Source organism: Trichosurus vulpecula, chromosome 1, assembly GCF_011100635.1.
Source record: "Trichosurus vulpecula isolate mTriVul1 chromosome 1, mTriVul1.pri, whole genome shotgun sequence".
In the NCBI taxonomy this organism is placed as follows: domain Eukaryota; kingdom Metazoa; phylum Chordata; class Mammalia; order Diprotodontia; family Phalangeridae; genus Trichosurus; species Trichosurus vulpecula.
The window spans coordinates 72,633,176-72,654,550 of NC_050573.1; the positions used below are offsets into that span (position 1 = coordinate 72,633,176).

At 38.7% G+C, this 21,375-nt stretch overlaps 1 protein-coding gene across 5 annotated transcripts in view; it reads right to left on the reverse strand.

Annotated features, from left to right (window-relative positions):
- Positions 1 to 21,375, reverse strand: part of RFX2 (regulatory factor X2) — a 161,996-nt gene that overhangs the window by 49,188 nt on the left and 91,433 nt on the right. For 4 of the 5 annotated variants that reach the window (XM_036760426.1, XM_036760440.1, XM_036760434.1 and 1 more), the window contains 2 exons: positions 9,587 to 9,666; positions 8,456 to 8,720 (listed from right to left, as the gene is read on the reverse strand). In XM_036760426.1, the coding sequence (XP_036616321.1) occupies positions 8,456 to 8,720; positions 9,587 to 9,666 (345 nt within the window). The remainder of the gene's footprint in view (positions 1 to 8,455; positions 8,721 to 9,586; positions 9,667 to 21,375) is intronic. The other variant, XM_036760449.1, reaches the window with a different exon arrangement.

The following is a 21,375-nucleotide window of genomic DNA, read 5'->3' on the forward strand; positions in this document are numbered from 1 at the left end:
CTCTGATCCTTAGGTTTTTGATCCGTAAAACAGGGATTATCATGTTTGTAGTACCTGTATCTGAAAGGGTCATATGACATCAAGCATGGAAAGCCCTTTGTAAACTTTCAAGTGCTCTTTAAGATTTTTTAAGTAGGGATATAATAAATACTTATTGATTTAAATAAACTAAGTATTTCCTTATTTATTAGCTAATAACTGGGCCAGAAATTAACTTTCCAAGTTTGGGATTTTAGGGGGAGAGTGACAAATAGTCTGATGGTGACTCCAGAACTGACCTTTGACTTCAGTACAATAACACCCTCTTGACCCTTCACAGAACAACTCTACCCCTACAATACCACGTGAAGCAGAAGGTTCACTGACTTTTGTGTCCTGTGTGTCTCATGCATCCTAGGAGGGTGAGCATGTTATGTTGGCTTATTTTTTTTATATCATAGTACAACACTGACCAATCATATTCAACTGCTGGCTCCCTGTGATCCTTGGGTCCTCTAATCATCTTATTTGTATGTAGCTATCTTATTTCCCCAGAGTGTACCAAGCTGCCCTACATCCCTGAGCTGACTATTAATTCAAACCACATTTCTTTTGTGGACCTATCTATTCCTGCCTCCTCTGCACTAGTTAGGTCTAATTTAAATCTCTTATACTGCCATGAAATAGAAGATGGGAGAGGCTGTCAGACTAAATTTAATATATTTCATAAAATCTTGTATAATTGTCTAGTAAAAAAAAAATCAGACCAGAAACTAGCCTTTCAATTTTTAACTTAAGTCAAATTACAATGGAACATTCCAGCTCTAACCTATATTAGCTATTGACTCTGGCTAAGTCACTTAACTCTAGGCAGCTTGAAGACTATAAAGTACAGAAAAGATGCCTTCCTACATTGGGGGGAGGAACTCTCCTTACCCAAGAACTCCCTAAGCCAATGAAATTGAAAGTCTACTCCCTAGCATTTTGACTTAAACTGGGACATTTTGGCAGATATGAGGGCATGTGTGCTTAATTTTCTCTGAGAAAGGATTTTATTTCATGGGAGCTAACTTCATAGTGAGGGATACATACCAATATGGGGGTCATATAAACTTCTAAGAAACAGTTCATCTCCCTTAAAATAGATCATTGAGAAGTCTAGACCCTCTAACAATTTCCTTTAAATGGACACTAGGAAAAAATATTTAATGCGAAACTTATAAAAATATCAAGAAATAAAGCTATTTACCAAAACAAATTTTTTAGAATAGCATTCAGAATTTCATCCTTAAAAATGTTAGTCTTAGTATACAAAAAGTTCTGTGACCTCCAAAACTATGCAATTTCACAAGTGATCATTTATGTTCCATCACTAAGACTATTTTAGATACCTTTTCCTTAAGGCAAAGGAGTGTTTCCTGGTGTCTTTTAGAAGTGAAGGGCTTTACAAGTCGGAGGTAAGATCTCATACCTATCTGAAATGACAAATGCTGGAGGGAATGAGGGAAAATAGGTGCATTAATGAACTATTGGTGGAGTAGTGAACTCCTCCAACCATTCTGGAAAACAATTTGGAACTGTGCATACCCTTTGACCCAACAATACCACTACTAGGTCTATATCCCAAAAAGATCAAAGAAAAAGGACCTATGTGTACAAAAATATTTAAAGCGGTTCTTTTTTTTTTTGGTAGCAAAGAATTGGAAATCAAGGGGATGCTCATCAATTGGTGAATGCTGAACAAGTTGTGGCATATGATTGCGATGAAATACAATTGTGCTATAAGAAATGACAAGGGGGTTAGTTTCAGGAAAACATGGCAAAACCCATATGAACTAGTGCAAAGTGAAGTGAAAAGAACCAGGAGATAACTGTACACAGTAACAGCAATGTTGTAATGATGACCAATGTAATGACGTTAATTCTGATCAATACAACAGTCCAAGACAATTCCAAAGGCCTCATAATGAAAATTTTAAAAAGCTATCCCCCTCTAGCGAGAGAACTGATGGACTGAGTACAAACTGAAATATAATTTTCTCACTTTATTTTTCTTGTTTTAAAAAAATATGGCTAATATGGAAATATGTTTTGCATGATTTCACATGTATAACTGGCATCATATTGCTTGCCTTCTCAGCAGGTGGGGAAGAGGGTGGGGAGGGAGGAAGAAAATTTGGAACACAAAATTAAAAAATAAAAGAATGTAAAATAAATAATAAATTAGAAGCACAAAAAAGTGAAAGCCTTTAAAATACATATACAAACATACATACACATACATACATGCATATACATACACTTCACACACACACACACACACACACACACACACACATATATACCTTTCAAGAATCTAATTTACTATAACATGGTCCACTTGTTGACTGCTGACTGATAGCCAGATTTCTCAAGGATCCTTTTTAGTATAAATAGCACAGAATATACTATTATAATAAATATATTCAAATAAAGCCAAATATTCAAAATTCATTTCTTTTCCATTTATTAGCCCTGGAGTTGAGGTCACACCTACACTAATGAGTAGTTATGACTTGAGGAAGACTTCACAACTTCACATGCCTTAAAAAACTTTAGCTTGTGTTATATAGCAAGCTGGTTATTACTGCAAAGGGAGAAAACCCCCAGAAATGTGGAGCTCAGCTTTCAGCAAAACTTTCATCACACACATGAATTATACTAACCTCATTAAAAATAATTAATCAAAACATGACATCAGAAATAAGTGAAAAGGCATGCAAATCTCCCATCCTAGGGTAACCCCCACTAACAGTATTTTACTTTGCAAAATATATCAAGTTTTGAGATCACAGACTTAAACATGAAAGCCATTTACAGGTCCCTGCAGGATAGAGTGAAAGCAGATTCCATTCCCAGCTAGCGGAGTGCTGGGATCACACTAGAGCCCAATGGGTCTAGCCCTGGGATCTCAGGTGAGCTGTCTCATGCCTCAGGATTTTCATCTAATCAGGGAAAGTGTGATAACAATAACTGCACTGCCGAACCTCACAGGCTGGGGCTGAGAAAGCACTCTGTAAACCTTCAAGTGCTCCATATATGCAAGTGTAGATCAGGGGATTCAAAAGCAGATGGATCAGAGATCTACTAGCCGAGGCATTGGCTCTGTGTGTCATTCAGTCACCAGTTTGGGGAAGCCCCCAGACCCCTTTTGTGGAACCAATGTTTAACAAAATGCATAGGATAACAAAGGGACAAAAACTGCCGAAATATCAAAATTATTTGAAAGTTATCGAAATATTTGAAAAATAAATTCACAAATGCCGATCCCTAGGTTAAGAACCCCTAACCTAGTCCAACCTCCTCATTTTACAGATAAGGAAACTGAAGCCCTGGGAAGTTAAGGACTTTTCCTAAGGTCACATATATAGCATTAAATAGCAAGGAATAGAACCCAGGTTCGCTCCCTGCTTCTATCACATTATGCTGCCTCTTTCGTCTTCTTGAAACAGTGGCATTACATTACCATTTTTACACAACAGTTTAGGCTCAATTAATTCTAAGGAATTTGAATTTTAAAAACTCCTTTTCCAGATGAAACAAGGCAACTTAAATTAGTAAGACAGTTGATGCTGAGCTTTTCCTGGCCTTTGTTTTTAGTAAATGTCTCCACCTGGGCAGAGCCCAAACTTGTCAGCCTAAGCAGCTGCTGATATAGCAATGAGGAAATAACTCAAAATGTCAGAAGAAAACCTGATTTCCTAAAGCAATTCATAATATAAACAAAAGGAAAAAATCCACAAAGGCTAAATTTGCCTTAAAATCCCCAAATGATAATGTCTGAATGCCATGGCATCCCAAATTGGGTCTAGTTTAGTGGATTTTTAAAGATATAAGTTGACAGGATCATAGAGCTAGATGAGCCTCAGGGGCAATCTCACTCCAACTCTGTAATTTTACAGATGAGGAAACTGAGGGAGGCTTGCCCAAGGTCACTCGAGTAGGAAGCATCAGAGGTGGAGTTTGAACCCAGGCCCTCTGACTCCTGAGCCACAGCTCTTTCCACTGTACTATTCTGCCTCTCCCCACAAGCTGCTGTTGAAATTGAAGCTCATTCATCTTAACATTAGCAAAGAGCCTAGCTAACATGAACCTTTGAAAGAGTCAGAGGGACTCTCCATGATTTGAGCTAAGAGAGGCAACTCCTATGCACTCAAATGACTTACGAGTCTTTAATGGTGCAACTTGAGTGAGAGCAGTATTTAAAATTTGTGTTCCAGTCAGACTGGAATCCCTTAGAAGTGGAATTAGAATATACACATGTGAAGGCAGGAGGGTAAGAGTGTAGGAAGATGGGTTGCGGAAGATAAACAGGAAAGGGACACCCACTCCTAAAGCCACCTGCACCTCCAACTTGAGCTCCTCTCCTGTGGGAGGGCACTCAGCTCCTCTCTAAGGTTTTGGTTCTTGCTTATATTATACAAGAAAAGTACAAGACCTAAAATGTTCAAGCAGCCATTTTTAGGTCTCTAAAAATGCATCCTAATACAAAAGGCTGATGATGCAAAGTAGGAAACCAGAATAACATTTCCAAACCTAAAGGACTCCCTCCTTATAGAATGGACACAAGTTAGAATAGGACTGCTAAATACAGCTTTATTGGGAAATGCCTCAACATGCCTTTCATAAATCTGTTTGTGGCTTCATTCATTTCAAGGTTGGAAAGAACCTCAGGAGCCATCTGTGGACCAATCTACCTCAATATGTGAATCTGTTATTCAGATGTGTCTGACTCTTCATAACTCCACTTGGGGTTTTCTTAGCAGAGATACTGGAGTAGTTTGCCATTTCCTACTCCAGCTCATTTTATAGATTAGGAACTGAGGCAGACAGGGTGAAGTGACTTGCCCAGGGTCACACAACTAGTAAGCATCTGAGTCTAGATTTAAACTCAGGAAGATGAGTCTTCCTGACTCCAGGCCCATCACTCCATCCACTGTGCCACCTACCTGCCCCTACAATATATGAATACCTTCTGTAATATCCCTGACAGGTGATCATCCAGTTGAATACTTCCATTGATTGTATGTTTTCAACAGATAACAATTCAAAAATTATCTGCTCTTAAAAAAAAAGTTAGTATTTGGACTAGTGATGGAAGAGTATCACCTTGATAATACACAGACAATCATCACAGTAGCATGCTTTCATTCCATGTACATTTTTAAAATAGAAAGCTAATATATTCCTATTTTAGTTATAAATTTCACTAGTATAGTTTTAGAATTTATTCAGCTATAAGAAGAACTAGGGGACTGGAAGACAGAGAATAGAGGCTAGTCAGACCTATGATCTCACGGGTATAGGAAACTCTCCAGTAAAGACACTCTAGCTTCCAGGGCATCATTTGCTCTGCAATTCATAGTCTCAGAGAGTTGCCTAGACCAGAGGTGTCAAATGAAATGAGGGTCACTAAACCATATACAAGGATCCTTGTGAGCCACATACTGACTTAGAAAACCACATATTAATATTGTTTTATTTTATTTCTATTTATTTCATTAAATATTTCCCAATTATGCTTTAATCTGGTTTAGGCTGCACTCAGGAGTGTGGTGGGCTGCATGCCATATGTCTGACACCTCTAGTGGCCTAGAGTCCTACAGTATTTAGTCATTTGTCCAGGGTCATCACAAGCAGCATGTGTCAGAGCCAGGACTGGAAACCTAGGTCCTCCGGCCTCAGAAACAGGCTCCCTATCTACTACACTATGCCACTGCTCAAGAAGTCTTAAAGTATGACTAAGTGATTTGATTATTTAAAGTTACGCATGCAAACATTTTTTAAAAAGTATATATACAAAACAGAAAAAGTATTAAGACTTTTTTTAAAAAAAGAAATAATCATTATTTCCTCCACTAAGATCCTCCTCTAATGCTTCACTGTGAAGTAGACCCTTATCTTCTCAAAGACTAGACCACCCCCAATGTTGGGCTCTAGAAGAAACTACCAAAATGGAATGGACCTTCAAGTATGAGCCCAGGAAAGGGCTAAGTCTGAGGTCCACAGACCAGCCTAAGTTCAGGGAAGTTCCTTTACCAGATTGGCCATGCAGCATTAAATTTTTTTAGCCATAACCCTCAAACACCTTCTATTAATCATAGAAGATTTGTGCTCTGCATTGGTGGTTCTGAAATCATAAATTGTTGGCATATTTTAAGTATTGTTTAAAAAATAAACTGATCTCTATTTATTCACCATAAAGGTAGTTTATAGAATTACTACTTTGAAAGTGCTCTGAAATAACATTTTTCCTCTGTTCATTTTTTAGTGTTAATATAAAAGTCACACACAAAACATCTGGGAGGAGACAATCTGTAAACGCTATTTGTTAGATGCTAGCATTCCACTCCTCTTAAAAATTCAGGACAATTCCTCATCATTTCTTCCTGGAGAGAGGACTCAGCTCTTATGGTGCTAGTAGGTTCCAAGACTAAGCATAGACCAAGCAGAGTCTGTGTAAAGATTGAGAATTCAAGCCACATCAGAAATAATCCCTTTTTTATGATTTTAGAAACTTTGGTCAGTTAAAATCTTGTGAAATAAATTCAGAAATGTTACATATAGGTAGCCATACATTTCCCACAAATTTATCAACACAGTTGTCAAAGCTCATAGGAATACCAAAAAATATTCATCAATTATTACTATGTTAAGGTTTTCACTATAACTTTATTTACACATAAAACATTAGAGGCATTTGTTGCCATTCATTCTTGTGGGTGCCAGATTGTACTATAATCCTAATGCATAATGCAAATTAAGATTAAGGTACTGGCTAAAAACTTGTGCCTGTCTCACAAAGGTTCGATTTAGACTGTAGGAAGCTTCCTGGTCACAAACTATTAATTATTTTCCAAAGAAAATCAAAGGAAGCAGAGACAGATATGCTTTAGGATAGGGGCCAATAATCTTGGCTACAGAGAACCCCTGATGTTAGTCAGAGCCAACAAGGAAAAGGACCAACTTCTGACCAAACAAGAATTCTAAAGTTGGGCCCAAGACATGGATAAGCACAGCTGTGATTACACCAGCAAATGCTGCCTTGGGAGCCTCAGAAAATTCCCTTAAGGCAAGAAATAGAGGAAAGGAGAGTGTGTATGGCTTTCTCTTCCTGTACCCATGGATCTGGAATTGTACTTTGGACTCAGCAGGGATGAAGAGATTATGGTGGAGGGCAGTCTTTGATGTACATGATACCCAAATGTGACCTTTGGGATATAAGGAATGAACAGTAATTAGGATGGACTTAATTTCTGTTTTGAGAGAACAGTTTCAGTACCTGTTGGGAAGCGAATAATTGACTTAGAAAGGATAGCACTTGCTTTCAGAAATAGTGTGCACAGATGAAGAATATACTTTCTAACCTATAATTACATTAAAATATTACACCTTTAATATCCACAGGATAAAATACTCTTATTCATAAGAGCTAGAAATGCCAGCATGCACACTTAACCAAATAGTTTGGTCCATGATTATTTTTTCACTAATGGAGACTTCAGAGAATGAAATGACATCTTCTAAGTGTCTTTCAACAAAAAACTTAGAAATTTTAGAATTGGGCACACAACAGTTTTTAAAGTATTGGTTCACCATTACTAAGGTAACCTCAAGATACACCTTACAACTATCCTTATAGATACATGACACATAAAACTACTAAGTTCTCTTATATGACTGTACTATAGCCAACAGACATACCAGTGTTATCCAAAAACAACTTTTTAAAAAAACTGAAATGAAACACTATACGAATTCTCAAATTTATAATTTCATATCAGACTGTGATCATAAGCCATCTGTAACCTTAACATTATAATATTTTAAAGGCTCACATTTGATTTGCCAACTTCAATCTGTCATACTTGTTTGCAGTAGCTAACAGAGGACCTCATATAAAGTGAGTCGACCACATTCTTGAAACAGGCTCTGTTAATTACTCTTTAGGAAACACCACTGGTAAGGTCATATTTTAAAAAAGGAGGAAGTTAAGGGGGAAAGATTCATTTTCCCCCAATTGTCAGTATATTAGGGAGGTTTGGGATCTTTCTATAAGGAGAAGAATCTGAACCAGTTTGTGTCATTATTAGCATAATTTTTTAGAATTATGATTAACATGAGCAAGTAAGAAACTTTTTGTTTTGAACAGGACTTAAAAATACATGAAGGAGAAAAAGGGTACATAGAATCAAGAACTTAAAAACACTTGAGAAGTTAGAGTTTTAAAGCGAGTAATAGCTTGCTTTACAAACAAAGAAGAGTAGGTTTATTTCTTAAGGGAATAAAGGCCTACCTGTATTAACATAATTCCTAATTCAGCCCAGCTTCAAACAACTCAAAATACTATCACCTCCATTGAGCAGTCTAGTCCAGAATGTAATTATTTCTAGTGACTCAGCAGGAATACCTGGTCCCACCAAGCTACAGTACATACCGTTGCTGGAGATGAACGTGAAGTATGGGACAGAGAATGTCTAGTGTTATCCATCCCCCCATGAATGAGATAGGCTCCCGAGCTGGAGATGATCTGACTCCCCCCAACGTCCATGGTGATGCCCACCATACTGTGAGAAGGAATGGCTGATGGAGAGGATGCCACGGTAGTCACCTGAGCTCCACCTCCTGGTGACTCAAAGTAGGAAGCAGCACTGCTAGGGGCATAAATCTGAGCTTCAGTGTTGTAGGAATAGGCAGTTCGTCTGTTAAAGGAATTAGAACTTATTAATTAATTAAAGGAATTAGAATTTATATACCGAATGATTATGTAATCTCAACTGCAAAAGAAGTTAAGTAAAATTTCATTAATGCCCATCTATTGAAACATACCTAAACAAACTGCGATACATGAATGTAAAAAAGAATTGATAAGAATTTTAGGAAGCATAGGAAGGCTTATATAATACAAAACACAGTAGACAGAACCAGGAAAACAATATATACATCAACTACAGCAATGTAAATGGAAAGAGCAACTGAACATTGAATAATTATGATAATGAAGATAGGCCCTGAAGAAGAGATAGATACTAGAATGCAACTTCCTCTTTCTTCTTTACATTGGAGGGGGACTATGAGTATGAAATACTGCACATATGTCAGACTTGGTTGATATACTGGTGAGTTTTGCAATACTGTTTTTTTACTCTTTCCCTTAAAGTCTCTGATAGAAGTCTCTGGGTAGGGGTGGGGAGGAATATATTGAGGAAGGAAGGTGATACAAAGATAAAAGCTATCAATTTTTTTTTAACAAGTTTGGTAGCAATGTGGCTAAGATAGATTGGGAGTTATTTCCAGCTTTTAGGTATGGATCTTCACTATAATCTCATAAAATCATACTTTTTAAGATGCCACCAAAGTGCCATGAAGTATGATGCTGTGTCTTAGCAGTTGCCACCAAAGCCACACCATGCCTACATGAAAGCTACAAGAGGCATCTTCTCCAAGCTATGGCTTTAGTTTTGCAGCTCCATCACTGTTATTCAATATCACCATGATCATAAACACTAAGAAATCTCATGCAAAAGCATGGACAACATGCATTTTTGAAAAGAAAAGACTCACTTACATGGCTCCATTAGTGTAGACAGTATCTCCTCCTTCCACATATTGGACCTGGGTTGGATAGACATGCTGAACAGGTTGTACCTGGAATGAATATTAAATACTTGGATCATGGACAACATAATTTTCTTTATAACAATTTCTGATATTTTAGGCTAAAACTATCTAATCTGATGATACCAATGGTAAAGAGCACAACACTATGATAGACCTATTTCCTTCAAACAATAAGTGGCTTAATTATCCTGGCATGTGCAAGGGGAGGAGATCATCACAGGTTTTTCATGTACAGAAGGGATGAGAAACATATGAGATGAGAAACATGCTTCCCATATATCCACTGGGTCTACACATATATAAAGCTCAGTAGAAAATAAAACCAAAAAGAGAACTTGTATATCCAGAAAAGAAACAGATACCTTGGCCTATAACCAGTGGAGAAAGTGGGGAGTAACTGCTTTCAACGAAGCTCTGATGAAACCTCTGATTGCCTTACTGGTATCTCCTCTGAAGGGACAAAGTTACAACCATTTCAAAGTAACTACCTTTTCCCTGTTGCAATGACGTGAGTTAAGAGCCCACAGGATACTACTAGAGTCACTATCCATACATGAGCCCAGATAGAGGGGGAACATAAAGTAGTTGAAAGGTGGTGTCCTTTTGGGCTGAAGGCCAGATAATAAATCCCCAAGGTTGTACAACGGAAGCATGATCTCATACTGCTGGATCCCTTAACAGCAAAGATGGAAAAAGCCAAAGGCCAGAAGAGATGGCTGCTACTAGAAATGATTAGTCTGGCTGGCTTGACTGTCTGACTTTGACCAAGTCATTTGACCTCTATGGCCCTGCCTCTGTTTCCTCATCTTTAAAATAAAGAATTGGCTTAGATAATCTATAAGATTCCTTTCAGCTCTACCATATTCTGTGATTCAACAATAAGCAATACTTTAAAAAATATTAAATAACAGGGACAGTATATGCTTTGAATATTTCTTCTCTTTCCTCCACCTCTCAATGCCACCATTAGGGAGTCCATGGTACCATCACCAGAACCATAGATTGGTCACAATTCTCTGTATTATTATCAAGTGTATGACTATGAAAAGGATGAGAACAAAGGTAGGCAGAGAAAAAGGAAAGAGAATGGGAAAACTAGAGATCAATTCTATCCCAGACACTTATCCTGTTATGTTGATGTGGTTACTTCTGGTTGGGAAGATGCTATAGAGTTTTCCCTCTACTGGGGCTTTAACCAAAGTCTATGTGCATGCCATACCAGGTGAGCTGGAGAAGCCCAGCTCATTTCAACACAGAAAGGGAGAATTGGACGGGACCTTAGACACCAGGCTCTTTGTTTTACAGATAAACAAACTGAGACACAGAGAGGAGAGATGACTCACCCCAGTGATCACACAGCTAGGGAGTGAAAGAACCAGAAAACAGAACTCAGGCTTCCTGATTACCAGACCAGGTCTCTCTCTTCAGGATACAACATTTTACAAGTAAATCACAAGACTCTTTTCAATGACAGAGTAATTCCTTTAAAGCTGCTCTTGGGAAAGGAGAAGGGCAATACTTACTGTACAGGGGAATAGTGTTCTAATAAGCTTTTAGACTATTCCTACTTCCTAATTTCCATATACTCCAACCATGCCCCCACCCCAATGTCCCACTGATCGGCCTACCTTTCCCATTATACCCTTTGGAACTGCTAATGTATGATTAACAAACTTCCTGGAGTCACTAAGCAAGATAGAAAGGCTTCAAATAGTATGGGTCAGGTGACAGACTGTCATCCAATGACCAGTATGGTTAGGTTTTGAGAGGCTTAGCACCACAAAACTGGATACTAGATGATGATTTGGGGCTACAGCATGACACTGTCTACTGAGATGTAGGATGCAAACGGTATCAAGGGAGAAAGTATCCCAACTAACAAAATCAAGGATCTTTTCAAGTATTAGAGTATATTCTCAATCTGATTATAAAGGATATCAGATTAACAACAAAGCAAAGGCTATATATAAGGCCATCTTCCCTTGGTTCTTCTCTAAGCCTCCCAGAGAAACAGAATGGAAATTAAAAAAAATTATCTGTAGCTTCCGGAACAACTTTTTGGGTAAAAAATTTAAGATGTGCCATAAAGGGAAGAAAATATTTAAATAATGTCAGAATTTAATGCTAAAGTCCAGATCAAAGTTACAGGAAAGATGCCAGTGTGTTGGACTTTGAGCCAGGAAGACCTGGATTCAAATCTCACCCTAGGCACTCACTTTCTGTCTAATCCTGGGAAAGTCACTTAATCACTCTGAGTCTCCACTTCCTCATCTGTAAAATGAGATTGGACACAATGACCAATCTCTAAGCTCTCCTCCTTCCAGCTCCAAATCTCTGGTCCTATTATCCCACTGCTATATGTACCAGGAAAATACAGCTTTCTGCTGAACATTGCTTTATATTTAATTCCTTCGCCAAGTTGTGTGTGTAAAATGAAGCTTACAAACTATGAGGAGATCTGTATTTCCCTGCCTTAAACCCAGGGCATATATGAGAGACATAAAGAGAAAGAGAGAGAGAGAGACAGACAGAGACACAGAGAGAGAGAGACAGACAGACAGAGACAGAGAGACAGGCAGAGGCAGGCAGACAAGTGAGTGTGCAGATTCAAGCAGGAAGGTAAAACAATCTGCCTGAAGCTATACACCAGTCTGGAGAGAGAATGCTATCTGCTTTCATCTCTGAGAGGTGAGCTGAGCAAGGAGAGAATACCTACCGGTAAAATGAATCCTAAATCCAACGCTCCCAGTGTGGCTTCAGTATTTTGTTTTGAGTACTGCAAATTCCCAATCAGCCAAACCCATACTCAAAATCCCAAAGCCAAGTACAAACGGTTTTTGTCACTAACTCTTTTGGATTAAGTGCATTATATTTCCCTGGCCTCACCCCAATCCAGTAATTCAAATAGCTGGAAGATGATGTGTATATATACACATATATATATATATATTCTAGACTAATGAAACCACCTGCAAACACTAAAAGCCACTATCACCATCTTTAAACATACACACAGAGCAGGCAACACCTCAAACTCAACATGTTCCAATCAGAATTTTATCATCTTTCCCTAAAAATCAATTCTTTCTGACTTCTGTTTCTGTCAAGGACACCATCACCTTGTCCCCAATACTCAAAATTTTAGTGGCTGGGTTTTTTTTAAGCTCCTCTCTCCCGTCTCCACTTCCCACATACAAATCATTTAACAAGTCCTGCTGTACTTCTTCAATAGATCTCCTAAAAGGAACATTCCTGCTGCCAACAACCTGTGAAATTAGGACTAAAACAAAAGCTTCCTAACAAATCTCCTTACCACCACTTTCTCCCCACTCCAACCCATTCTCTACATTTCTGTCAAACAAATTTTCTTCCTAGTTGCCCTACAGTTTAGAGTTGCTTTGGCCATGTTCCTTATTAGCTCAAAATTTCAGTGGTTCCCTACTGAATTTCTATTCCCTGCTGAAAAGAGTTCTAATTCTTTACTTTATCCTGACCCCTATGCCTTTCATATCTTTCTGGCATTATTTCCTACTACTCCCTTCCACATACACTATGTTCCAGCCAAAATGGACTGTTTTTCTGTCCTCTGTCTTTGTTAATGCCACTTCCTAAGCCTGGAATCAACAAGCATTTATTAAACACCAACTATATAATGTAATAGGGATAGTGCTAGATACTGGGGGTGCTGGAGATACAAAGACAGAAGTGAAACAGCTTCTGCCCTCAAGAAGTTTATATTCTTATCAAGGGAGATAACCCATAAAAATAAATACAAAACAAATACAAGGTAATCTGCAGGAAGGAACAGCACAAGCAGTTGTAGGGATCAGGAATAGCTTTCACAAAGAAGGGAGCACTTGAGCTGGGTCTTGAAGCAAACTAGACATACAGAAAAGAGCCCATTTCAGGTATGGGGGACAGAGAGTGAAAAGTCAGAGACTGGAGATGTAGTGGCATGGGTGAGGAGAAGGAAGGGCAGTTTGGCTGGACCCTATGTCAAGTACATGAAGGATTACAATTTGTATAATTTGTAGCTGGAAAGGTAAAGTTGGGGCTTAGTCCTTCTGAAGGTCTTTAAGCTGAGACTAAACTTTTTGGATACCAAAAATGGAGATTCTTTTTGTGTATGGGCTGGACTACAAGGCTGCTAATATCCCTTCCAACTCTCAAATTCTGTGATTTGGTGAAGTTGTGAGAGGCTTAAAATGCCAGAAGAGTTTACATTGGATCCTAGATGTAAGAGGGAGTCAGTTAAGTTTATTTAAGATGTAGAGTAACATAGTTATACTTTAAGAAAATTACTTTTACAGCTATGTGGAAGATTGGGGGAGCAAGGAGGTGAAGTGGATAGAGTGCCAGGTCGAGAGTCCAGAAGATTCATCTTTGTGAGTTCAAATTTGGCCTCAGCTGTGTGACCCTATGCAAATCATCTAAGCCTGTTTGCCTCAGTTTCCTCATCTGTAAAATGAGCTGGAGAAAGAAATGGCAAACCACTACAGTATCTTTGCCAAGAAAACTCCAAATGAGGTCACAAAGAGTTGGCCAGGCCTGAAATGATCGGTTAAAGCTGGGAGAAAGGTTGAGGCAAGGACCTCTCCTCTCCGTGATCTCTGGCTTTTAAAATACTACTTCTGTTCTTCAGGACCAGCTCAAACACTACCTCCTTCATAAAGTATTCCTTTATTATTCCAATCAGAAATGATCTTTCTTTCTTCTAACCTTGCATGATTTCCCTAACATCTCTCATAAATGTCCCCTTCTTTCCTCTGATACTAACACTGCCCTGGTGAAGGCCCTCATTCCCTCACTCGTGGACAACTACAATAGCTTTCTGGTTGGTCTCTCTGCCTCAAGAGTCTCCCCACTGCAGCGACCTTCTACTCAGCTGACAAACTGTTCTTCCTAAGGAGCACGTCTGAATATTGTCCCTCCCCTATTCAATACACTCCAGTGGCTCCCTGTTACTTCTAGGATCAAATACAAAATCTTCTGTTTGGCTTTCAAAGTCCTTCACAACTTGGGCCTCACATGTGTGTGTGTGTGTATACACATATACAAATATATTACATGGTCTATGATTGTTTTCCATTCACTATATAATATGGCATATTTGTGTATGCATTCTTTCATATTAGATTATAAACTCCATAAAGGAATCAAATTTGTCTTATATCTAGCACACACAATGTACTTGCATATCAATAAGTAATTGCTGAATGAATTAAAGGAAGGACAGATGGACAAGTAAAAGGAAAAAAAATAAAACTGTATCACAAAATGCAGATTAAATTGACATAGTACATGCACCATAAAATTTTAGAGCCTAAGATAATTAATACTGATGTGGAGAAATCTAAATTCCTTTTTCAACTGTACCAATTGTACAAGAGCAAAACATTTAATACATTAATATTTACATAATGTATAAACAATCAGACAAATGGAAAATGAATCATGGGAATTACACAAGCAGATAGGGATTTCCCCTACAGGAAAATTAGTCAATAACTTTAATTGCGTTATTAACTATGCACTGTGTGCAGAGCCCTACACTAAGCCTAGAGCAGTGGTGGTATCAAACTCAAATGGAAACTCCCTGCAGGCTGCATATTCACTTAGAAAACCACAAATTAACACTATCTGTGTCTTACTGTGTTTTTATTTTGTTAAACATTTCCCAATTACCCACTTCAGAATTTTGCACTTGGGAGTTTTGTGGCTGAGTCTGATCTAGAGTATTATAAGTCTCAAAGACTTACTGCCTAGATCAGAGGTTCCCAAACTTATTTTAAAAAAAAATTACTCAGCGCCCCTCTGGAAATCTACTTTCTTTAACCCTTAAACAGTTTTGTTTTTGAAATTTGCATCATCTAAATATATATATATATATATATATATACATATTTAATGACATATCTTAAATTTAATAATTTATTGCAAATTTGTGGGGTTTTTTCCTGCATTGAAATTTTGATGACACAATATTGCACCATGTAACTGTATAGTATCGTATTGTAAACAAGTCATTACATGCACATATTCCTGCCAATGCATGATGGATTTCCCAAAACTCACCTGCCAACACCTGCTTGTTAAGACCTGGTGGCAGACTTGACCACTGATGGGTATAACATGCAATTTGTGTGTTTATTTGAAACATAATGTAATCACTACAACTTTAATTCTATTACACAACAGACAAAACATGTATGAATGGTTTTCCAAATTTTATCCTGTATTCTTTCCTTATGCTTCTACCACACCCTTATTTTTATTTAATACCCCTCAACTGCACCTGAGGCTATTACGGCTCCCCATCAATCATTCCAGCACCCTGCAGGGGCAATATTGCTCACTTTGGGAACCTCATGCAAGATAGAACAAAAAATAAATAGAATACAACGCACCTCACTTCTACTTAATTGGGAAAATAAGATTTCAGGAATTGTTTTGAACGATGGAAGGAAGAGACTACGAAAAAGATTCAGTCATGGAAAAGGATAACATAATTTATACTTAAGGAGTGAACACTGGAAAGAGGAGTTGGAGTATAAGGGAGAGGTTGTGAGAGAAATAATGTGGTTTTGGCATCCTGGTAAATGGCAATAAAGGAGAGTGAGAATTTGGCCATGTTCTGCAGTAGAGATGAGAAGGCACTACTGGGTCTCCAAAAAACTTACTCAAGGGTGTAGTGGGCTGCCTTGGGAAGCAACATGACTCAGGATCAAAGCCATGAGTAAAAGAGATGACCTTGGCAGCAGAGTAAAAGATCAGCCAAAAGGCAGTTGGGCTACAGAGTAAATGAAAGGGGATTATGCAACAGGAGACTAGGCAAGACAACATCCCACAGAATCAGACTTAGAACAAGATGGGCGTACAGAAATCATTCAGTCCAACTCCTTTCATTTTATGGATGAGAAAATAGAAGCTGAAAGGTGAATTGTCATCTAAGTCACACAGCTAGAAAGCAGAATAAACAGGACTTCAACATGTGTCCTTGAACTCCAAACCCAGTGATCTTTTGCTTACACCAGACTGGGAAACTTGCCTCATATTTCATTGATATGAGGGTTCCCTCTTCCCCTTTGTTCCCCATTTCATATCCCGTAGATGCCTCCTGCCACTACCTCTTCTTGACCCATTTTCCATGAAGAGGAATTTGCCTTGGCAAATGCACAAGTGATCCTACTCCATCCCATCTCCTCAAGCAGAGTGCTCCCTATGTCATCCCTACTCTCTCACTAATCTTCAGTTTCTCTGTCTGCTGGCTACTTCCATAGTACCTACAAACAAGCCCATGTCTCCCCCAATCCTCAAAAAAACCTCTTATTTGATCTATCCATCTTCACTGGTTTATCATCCAATATCTCTTCTCCCTTTTATGGCTAAATCTCATGGAAATCCTTCTATAATAGGAGCCTCCATTTCCTTTCCTTAACACTTTGGGGCCTAGCTTTTGACCTCTTCATTCAAATGAAACTTCTGTCCAAAGTTTCTAATGATCCCTTAGTTGCCAAATCTAATAGCCTTTTCTCAATCCTCATTCTTCTTCACCTCTCTGCAGCCTTTGATGCTATCACCCTCTTCTCCCAAATACTCTATTTTCTCTAGATTTGCCTAACACTAATCTCTCTTAGTTCTCCTACCTGTCTGACCATACCTTCCCTGTCTCCTTTGCTGATCTTCATCACATCAAGCCCATTAACAGTGGGGGTCCCATAAGGCTTTGTCCTGAGCCCTGTTATCTTCTCTCTGTATATTATTCCACTTGGTGATCATATTCACTCCCATGGTTTTAATTATCATCTCTATGCAAATGACTCTCAGATCTACATGTCCAGCCCTAACCTCTCTCCCAAACTCTAGTCTCACATCTCCATCTTTTACAAATCATAAATTGAATGTCTCGTAGATACTTTAAATTCAACATGTCCAAACCGAATTCATCTTCCCCCACCCCAAACCTTCTCCTCTTCCTAACTTCTCTAGATAGTCATGGATACCATCCTCCTCCTAGTCATCGGAGCTCACAACCTAGGTGTCATCCTCAACCACCCACACTAACTATTATCAAATCAGTGGTCAAGTCTTGTCATTTCTACCTTTATAACATCTCCTTATATAAGCCTTCTCTCCTTTGATGCAGGTCCTCATACCCTCACACCTGGAGTACTGCAATAGATTTCTGGTTGGTCTCTCTGTATCAAGTCTCTTGCCATTTCAGTCTATTCCCTACTCAGATGTCAAACTGATCTTCCTAAAATACAGGTCTCTCACTCCCCTATTTGATAAACTCCAGTGGTTCCTCATTACTTCCAGGACCAAATAAAAAAATCCTGTTTGGCTTTCAAAATCAAACAGAACCTGGGTCTTCCCTACTTTTCCAGTTTTCTTACACTTTATTCCTACTGGACTTCATTATTCACCAAAACACAGGGTTACTGATCCCTTCCACAATCCTCCCACCTTCTATCTTCTTTTTATGTGTCATCTTCACCCATTAGATTATGAACTCCTTGAGGACAGGGACATATCTTTTACCTTTCTTTGTATCCCTAGCACTTAGCTAGGGATTAAGTGCCTGGCACTTAGCAGGCACTTAATAAATGTTTACAGACTGACTCCCCTCCATGTACTCTTCAATTCAGCAGCTCTGGTCTTCTTTCTGTTCCTTGTTTTTGTTTGTTTGGTTTTTGGAGGGGGGCAGGGCAGTTGGGGTTAAGTGACTTGCCCAAGGTCACACAGCTAGTACATGTGTCAAGTGTCTGAGGCCAGATTTGAACTCAGGTCCTCCTAACTCCAGGGCCAGTGCTCTACTCACTGCACCACCTAACTGCCCCAAAGAATTTTTCTGATTAAATTGTTAACTTGAAGGAATTTTATCCTCGATTTCTTTTATATATCCTACATAGCACTTAGAACTCTGTACTTACTTAAGGCATAACATAAATTCAACAAATGTTGATGCTTAATTATAATTTTATTTTTTTAATTTTTTTTGAGGGGGAAATTGGGATTAAGTAACTTACCCAAGGTCACACAGCCAGTACATGTGTCAAGTGTCTGAGGCCGGATTTGAACTCAGGTCCTCCTGACTCCAGGGCCAGTGCTCTGCTCACTGCACCACTTAGCTGCCCCTTCCTTTCTGTTCCTTGTACACGACAGTCTATCTCCCAATTCCCATTCCCGAAATTCTCTGCTTCCCAGTCTGATGGGGGAGACTTTGCAAACAATTATGTACAAAAAAGATACATAAGAATAAATTAGAGATAATCTTAGAGGGAAGGCACCCAGATTAAGGAGAATAAACTCCAGTGGCTCCCCCTTACCTCCAGGATACGCCTCCTTAGTTGAGACTCAGGGAAGCCAGGAGGTGGAGATAAGGAAAGAGGAAATCCAAACATGAGGGATAGCCAGTGAAAACGCTGAGAGAAGAGAATGTTTTGTGAGAGGAACAGCAAGGGGGCCAGTGTTACTGGATTGCAGAGTTTTTGGAGGGGAGTAAGGTACAAGACGATTAGAAAGGTAAAAGAGTACCAGTTTGTGAAGGGCTTTGAAAGCCAAACAGAGAATTTTATATTTGATCCTAGAGGTAACAAGGAGGCAACAGAGTTTATTGAAAAGAGGAGTGAGGGCAGCTAGGTGGCACAGTGGATAGAGTGCCGACGCTAGGGTGAGAGGACTAAGTTCAAATCTAGCCTCAGATACTTACGAGCTGTGTGACCCTGGGCAAGTCATGGAAGGAAGCAAAGAAGGAAGGAAGGAAAGGAAGGAAAGAAAGGAAGGAAGAAAGGGGGGTAAAAAAAGAAGTAACAAATATGGGCCTGAAATTTGGAAAGATAAATTTGATAGCTGAGTGGAAGATAAACTGGAATGAGGAGAGCCTTAAGGCAACACCTTGAGGGACACCAACCAGAAGGCTACTGTGATGGTCCATGCATGAGGGCATGAGGGCCTATGCATCAACATGCTGTCCAGATTTGACTCTTCAAAAACCAGCCTGCACTTTTGGTAATTTTCGGTTCACATGTTGCTGAAGCTTAGCTTGCAGAATCTTAAGCATAACTTTGCTGGCATGTGAAATAAGAACAATTGTTTGGTAATTTGAACATTCTTTGGCATTGCCCTTCTTTAGGATTAGGATGTAAACTGATCTTCTCCAATCCAGTGGCCAGTGTTCAGTTTTCCAAATCTGCAGGCATACTGAGTGCAGCACTTTGACAGCAACATCTTTTTCGGTTTTAAATATCTCAGCTGGAATCCCATCACTTCTTGTACAGTTCTTTGGTGTATTCTTGCCACCTCTTCTTAATCTCTTCTGATTCTGTTAAGTTTCTACTACTTTTGTCTTTTATCATGTCCATTTTTGCATGAAACATTCCCTTGATACATCTAATTTTCTCTCCCATTGTATTGTTTTCTTTTATTTGTTTGCATTACTCGCTTAAGAAAACCTCATCTCTCCTTTCTGTTCTCTGGAATTCTGCATTCAGTTGGGCACATCTTTCCCTTACTTCACCTTTTCATTTTCCTTCTTTCCTCAGCTATTTACAAAGCCTGATCAGACTACCATTGTGCTTGGTTGCTCTTTTCTTTGGAATGTTTTTTGTTGCTGCTTCCTGTACAATATTGAGAGTCTCTGTCTACGGTTCTTCAGGCATTCTACCTACCAGATCTAATCCCTCAAATCTACTCATCACTTCCACTCCATATTCGTAAAGTATGATATTTAGGTCATACCTATACAATTTCTTTAGTCTAAACTGGAATTTTGTAATAAGAACTCATGATCTGGGCCACAGTCAGTTCCAGATCTTTGTTTTAATCTTTGGCTGCAAAATATATAATTTATCTGATTTCTATATTAAGCATCTGGTGATGTCCATGTGTAGTCACTTTTTGGGTTGTTGAAAAAGAGCATCTGCAATAACCAGCAAGTTATCTTGACAAAATTCTATTAGTCTCTGCCCTGCTTCATTTTGTACTCCAAGGACAAATTTGCCCGTTATTTTAATTATCTTTTTGATTTCCCACTTTAGCATTCCAATCCCCCCACGAGGATTGTGACATCTTTTTTTTTTTTTGGTGCTATTTCCAGAATATGTTGTAGGTCTTCATAGAACTGATCAACTTTGGCCTCTTCAGCATCAGTGGTTAGAGTATAGACTTGTATTACTGTGATGTTGAATGGTTTTTCTTAGAGTCAAACAGATATGATTCTGTCATTTTTGAGATACTACCCAATACTGCTTTTCTCACTCTTCTATTGACTGAGGGCTTCTAAATTTCTTTTAAGAGATTCTTGCCCACAGTAGTATATGTAATGATCACCTGAATTAAATTCACCCATTCCTGTTTAAGTTCACTGACACCCAACATGTCAATGTTCAATCTTTCTACCTCCTGTTTGACCATATCCATCTTACCCTGGCTCATAGATCTTACATTTTAAGTTCCTATACAATATTGATCTTTATAGTATTGGACATATGCGCAGCTGAGCTTACTTTTGGCTTTGACCCAGCTGCCTCTTTAGTACCGGAGCTATTTATACCTGACCTCTACTCTTCCCCAGTAGCATACTGGATACCTTCCAACCTGAGGGGTTCATATTCTGATGTCATCTCTTTTATCATTTTAGTATTGTCCAAGGAGTTTTCTTGGCAAAGATACTAGAGTGGTTTGCCATTTCCTTCTCTAGTGGATCACCTTTAGTCAGAACTATCCACTATGACC